Genomic DNA, 5,974 nt, shown 5'->3' with positions numbered 1-5,974 from the left:
AATGGCAGGCCCCAACCACTAGCAGAACACCAAAACTTGCTAGGTTTTCTCATGAACTAGGATGGCTGGATTTTCTCCTCCATATATCTGGATGGACACCGCCCTGGATGTGGTTATTCCTCTTGTTGCAAGTGATGCTACGATGAATGAATAAAGGAGATAATTGTCAAAAAGAACACAAAAACTGCATGATGCACAAAGTTACAAGGCTTAAAGCAGAATCTTCAAAGCTAAACCAATTTGACATGATTAGTTCCCTAAAGAAATTGACATGATTAGTTTGAAGAGCCATACGATGCCGGCTTTGGACAAGTCTTTCAAAACAAAAATTGACAGCCTTCTGATCCTTGGCGAACAATTGCTGAACTGCAAGAGAAGGGCAAGCTAGCTACAAGAATGTATTTTACAACAATGGCAGAAGTGATCCAGAACAGGGCCTTGTATAAGTTGGGATTGTGTGGGGTGATCCAAATACACTCGGTTCCCCACGCTCAGCCACAGAAACGGATGCAGCATTGTTCCCCACGCTCAGTTCCTGTGCTAACTCCATCTGCAGTAACCATGCCAGCAACTGCATCCGTCTAACCTCGCATTGTACAGTTTTGGACTTGTAGCAGGGAAAAGAAGACAAAAGAAGGATACTGAACCGGCCAGAAACGCTAGCGATGTCAGTCCTGGAACACAGATAAGCACCGGGGAGAAGTTTTACAACTTTGCATGAGCTTACTTTTCTTTCTTCAGAGAAAGAACATCATATGTACATACCTCTTGTTCGCTGTGATGAGAACACAGGCAAACCCATCATGTTACACAATATGTGAGCAACAATAGGAGACACAAGATTCCCTGCAGTTTTTTAGAACAAAAGTTGATCAATATGTCATGTTTGTCAAGACAAAATTAAAGTACACTTTCAGTCAAAACATATGAACCAGCGCATCCATGCAGCATGTTACCAAGCAAAAAGGCATGGCACTTAGTACAAGTGAAATTTCATTTTTCTAACCAGTTCACAGGGCATAAGCTTAGTGAGTGCCATAGCAGAAAGATAGAGTAAATTTACCAGAACAACGTCTGTTCTCAAGAAACTTTTCTTAGTTCATAACAAGGCCATCACAAACAACACGGCTTTTGTATCAGTATCACTGTTGTAGGCTTTTAGCAAACCACACCTTCTACGATTTCACCTGAACAAACATTTGCGGGGGCCATCATCAACCACACGACCGTTACAGGGCCAGAGCAACTTCTTAACAGTGCCGTCAGGTTTGTCTCACTAACTACCGGATCACGCTTTTCAATTCTCTTGAAAACCTACAAGGCATAATTTCTAACGCTGACACAGATGAAGTCTGGTTTTACAAAACTAATCCTAAAAGGGTGTAATTATTTGATAGTTTGCCAAAATATATGTTTTCACAAAATTAGACTATCATGTTGGATCAGCAGATGGGTTTAATGAGCACAATATTTTCAATTGTGTTTATAAATTTGGTCCATGTGGGAAGCCCAGTTTCTAAATTCCAAACCTTGCATGGTTTAGTTCCATATTGTCGAAGTAAGGCAGGAGAGAGCAATAAAAGTTAGCACACTTGTCATTCCTTAAAACTTGAAACACATGGCACAAGAGAGGTTTGGCTACTCACAAGCCAAACACACGGCCGCATGACTTGAGACACAAGGCAGACAAGTCCCCCTTACTTTTCTTGAACCATGCCCCCTCACAGCAAAATGAATGCGATTCAAACAGTTGAATTGTAGGCTTAATCTGTATTAACGCTGTCAGTTAATGCTAAGTGCACACTAGGACCCAAATTGCGTCTCGTCCCATTCTTCCTCGTTATTAATCTATGTTGGGCATTACAGTGCTAAACATCATCCTCCCTCTATGCATGCATTGATAAGGAAGGTGGGCAGAATCTCCAAACCGTTGCCACAGCCCACAGAGATCTCCTGCATGGGGCAGCAACAATGTTTGCGGCGGCGTTTTCCATGCAAACACTTCTGCATCCTCAACTTACGAGCATTGCATTGCTTTGTTTTCAACAGCATCCTTACTGTAAGTTTTTCAAGAGAAAGTAGCAGTAAGAAGAGGAAAGTTCTCAAGAAGAACTTACTATCCGGTTCATGTCGAGATGAAAGCAATGCAGTGCTGGAACACCATGGATGCAGAGGACACAGCAAGCAGTCAAGTGGATAACGCTACCAAGAAACCTGTGTCAATGGTTTGGAGATTCCACTCACACTCCTCAGTGAAGATGAGAAGGGACAATGATGTTTAGCAGTGCCAGGGACGGAGCCAGAAAAGTTATATGAGGGGGTGCAATTGTTGCTGCATCATCGTTGGGGAGGGCCAGAACAGCTAAAATACAATATTTTGCTACCAAAACATCATATTAGTAGCTCTAACAGTGTTGTTTTATCATTGTTGGCCTGGGCCATGGCCCCAACTCGCCCTCTACTGCCTCCGTCCCTGAGCAGTGCAGCATCCCAGCAGAGAATAACAAAGAGGAAGAAGTTGTGAGGCCAAAATTCAGGTCCTGGACTTGGACATCTCCTGCTCCTCGTGTACCACTAGCTTACAAAAACTGCTACAATCAACAGCCCTAATACATTAATATTTGACTCGCTGTTCTGATTTGATCACCCAGACACCCACTAGTAACTGACAGAGTTAATACAAATTAAGCACAATATACAAATATTTGAAATTTTGAATTGCATTCAGTATGAATTAACAGATAAGCAAGGTTCAGCAAAATTAAATGCACTTGAACTGCCATGTAGCGCCACATCAGAGAGCTCAGCCACGAATCTTAAGGCACGAATACTGAAAAGTCACCAAGAGTGCACAAGTTTGTGTTTAACCAAAGTTCTTTCATTCCATGCCTCCCAAGTTGGGATCGAACCAACTTTACATTACCAAAAGGGATTAAACCAACCTTGTGCTAGCAATTTGGGACTAGGAACTACAAACTTTGGAATATAGAGGCTAATACTTTAGAAGTTAATCTGACTAGCATTTGCCGCAGCACGAACTAGGACCAACGGCAAGTAAACCTAACATCTTTAAAAAAAGCTAGAAATATAAGAGCTAATTGGAAAAGGAGTACTAGGAAGGTATAAGCAATAGTGACGAATCAATGATATAGCTGAAATAAATAAACCCTCAATTTTCTGTTTTCAAAAACAAAAAGGGAATTAGTAGGACCTGTTCGGATGAACAAAAATGCAGCATACCACCCGAAAATTACAGTGTAGCCTAATTGGACACCTGAGAATGGAAGAAAAGAGTTATGGTAAGTTCAACAAGGGAAGGAAAAGGTGTTCGCAAATGGTGAAACCACAGTAATTGTGCAATCTCTGATGATAAATTTCAAAAAATACGTGCAGAACTACGGACAAACAGAAGACTAATGTGTGTAATATGACGAGCTATCAAAAAGTCAGAATGAATATAATCTGTACCAGCAATCACGATTCCCTACACATATAGTATGTGAGCTAAGAAATGATTCTTATAAACGAACACTACGAAGGAAGTAAACACTAAATAGCATGACAGAATAAAGACATCACATTCATATTTGAAGTACAATTAATTGTTTTGACAAGAATTAGGCATGTGCAGTGTTACTCGCCCTATAAATATATAATGTATAACATGATGCTCCAAATGTTTAGAAGGGACCATTTGAGACCATGGTGTGACTAAATAAAATGTAACGGAAAAAGATAGGTGCTTATACAAGCGACTGCTTGCACTTTGGCAGGGACATTGGAATATACCAAAACATTCTTCGATAGATCACAGGTGCAGGCATAAAGGACACTCTAGCATGTAAATTTAAATCATGGGCTCTTCTTAATTGCCCATGCTATCAATGAAGTTATACGGAGATTGTACAGCATTAAAGGAGAAAATCAGATGGTGCGAAGAAAAATACCAACAATCAGGAGAGATCTCATAAAGTTGCATCCTTGTTGGTGAAGTTCAAACAAGTGGTTTAGGTGTGCTGTGAACAGAAAGACCCAGTTACTAACTGAGAGTAACACAAAACATAAAGGTAAAACTGAATGTGGTCATGCACCATTTCTAAACTCATACACCAATTGCAAGTTAGAAAAGGACGAATTACATAAATTAGCTGAAGTATTTGTGCCAGGCTGGTTCCTTCGAAGTGAAAACTGGTGCAATATATTATACCTATTTACCTAGGCTGAAGAAGATTGGACTCAGAAATATAATGTTATACATTTTGAATCCTCCACACAGAAGAAGAGGTATCATGCACGCCCTGAAAACCAGCTCCTCCGTAAACGGTGCCTGGTCAAAAGATCATCCTCAAATAACATCACCGAAAATAGAAAATGACACTGTATTCTCACTTTTCAGTTGTAACAATAATACAAACAGTGGCAGAGGGAGAATGGAGCTAGCAGGGGTCATGGCCAGCAGAAGTACTGGTCCAAATTATATTTTAGGTGCCGATACTTGGCCTTCCTTGTGAAATACAATGGAATTGCATTGCTTATCTGATCCCCATAACCACTGATTCATGGCTCTGCTTGCATTCTAATGTTAACAACTTGCACACATGAACTTGTTAGCTGATAATGTAGTCCTACAATTAGATGTTCAGTTAATAATCCCACATTCACTGGCACTAATACTATGTGACATTTCCACATCATCCAATAGGCAGTGTCAAACAATGGTCTCAAAGGGAATGAGAACAAACCACTACGTAGTTCCGCCACACCATTACATCCTGTAAGGAGGTTTGCATCCAGCGAGCAAGCTTCTCGGTGCAGCTGACTCCCACCCCATCATCATCCGTGCCACACGAGCTTGACATGGCCCAGAGTCTTGCGACAAATGACCCAGCATACACTAGGGATGTAAGGAGAAGTGGAACCACTACTGCCTCGAGCTGATCCATCAAAGCATTTCAGTCCAAGCATCAGAAGCTCACCACTTATTAGTGTATAATCAGAAGCAAAAAATGGTAGTAATCGAGATACAGCTTGATTACCAAGTGATCACTACGAATGCCGAACACCGCGAGCGCCTTAGACGAGTCGCTCAAGCTCCATACCTGAGAGGTAGCAAGATAGGTCAGGGGATTTGAGATTCCTTCCGGGTATCAAACACTAGGGCTTAGATGGGGACTGGAAGGAGAGAAAGGGGGCACCTACGCCTAGGAGCGCCGCGGTGGCGAGGACGGAGGCGGCGGAGGACACGGCCGCGCACACGAAGCGGCGGTGGAAGAAGGCGCGGAGCGAGGTGGCGGGCGGGAGGCGGAGGAGGAGCGTGGGGGCGTAGAGGACGGCGACGTAGGAAACGGCCATGGCGGCGCACGCTGCCACCGCAGCCTTCCCGGGTATCGCCGGCGGCGAGGCGGGGTGGGAACCCGCCGGCGTCGCCATTAGCTCCGGCGAACTGGTTTTGCGCGGGGGAACTGATTTGGCGGCCGTGCTGTTACACGGCCCAGGACTTCGACCTCTTCGGGCAGATCGCGGGCGTTGCTTCCGGCCAGGAAGCGGCGGCGCTCTTCGTCGGGGTCGCGGACTGGTTGAGTTCAGCAGAGGCGCCGGTGCGGCTACTTGGACTTTGATTTATTTTTTATTTTTTTTGTGTGTGTGCGCCCTGAACTTGGGACTCGGGTCTGTGACTACCGTCAGTTCGTGTTGCTGCTGTTGTGGGCAAATTTTACAATTTTGACCTGTGGATTAAAACAATTCAGAAAGTGAACTGGTGTGAAAAAGAAATATACTCAGCTGACCGTTTTATGTGGCGCACGACACGCAGGTGCCACACCCTACTGTGCAGCGCCTTACTCTCAGGCGTTGCAGGCCTGGTCAGCATGGCACCCCGCGGCCCGCACCTAGCAGTGCAGCGCCTAGCGCGTGGGCGCTTGTAGCGACCAGACCTCAAACCGTCTGATCTACCGTGCACCAGTGTCATCCCTGG

At 44.1% G+C, this 5,974-nt stretch overlaps 1 protein-coding gene across 1 annotated transcript; it reads right to left on the bottom strand.

The window, feature by feature from the left end:
* Positions 1-201: 201 nt before the first annotated feature.
* LOC109735878 (CAAX prenyl protease 2) lies at positions 202-5,651 on the bottom strand. The gene is made up of 8 exons (XM_020295078.4): positions 5,200-5,651; positions 5,037-5,099; positions 4,743-4,934; positions 4,216-4,327; positions 3,948-4,016; positions 3,212-3,274; positions 766-846; positions 202-674 (listed from the first exon to the last, which is right to left on the bottom strand). The coding sequence occupies exons 1-8, from the start codon at positions 5,428-5,430 to the stop codon at positions 541-543; spliced, it is 945 nt and encodes a 314-aa protein (XP_020150667.1). The 5' UTR covers positions 5,431-5,651; the 3' UTR covers positions 202-540.
* Positions 5,652-5,974: the final 323 nt, after the last annotated feature.

Source organism: Aegilops tauschii, chromosome 1 (assembly GCF_002575655.3).
Source record: "Aegilops tauschii subsp. strangulata cultivar AL8/78 chromosome 1, Aet v6.0, whole genome shotgun sequence".
In the NCBI taxonomy this organism is placed as follows: Eukaryota; Viridiplantae; Streptophyta; class Magnoliopsida; order Poales; family Poaceae; genus Aegilops; species Aegilops tauschii.
The sequence above is the reverse complement of the archived record's forward strand: the minus strand, read 5'-3'. Positions and strand labels throughout refer to the sequence as shown.

Excerpts from the sequence above, each read along its gene's own strand:
- LOC109735878 (XM_020295078.4), bottom strand. The coding sequence starts at position 5,430 with ATGGCGACGCCGGCGGGTTCCCACCCCGCCTCGCCGCCGGCGATACCC. Across the intron at positions 4,017-4,215 it reads TCCAATCTTCTTCAGCCTAG|CACACCTAAACCACTTGTTT; the intron begins GTAAATAGGTAT and ends TTCTGTTCACAG. Across the intron at positions 847-3,211 it reads ATTTTTGTTCATCCGAACAG|GGAATCTTGTGTCTCCTATT; the intron begins GTCCTACTAATT and ends AAAAAACTGCAG.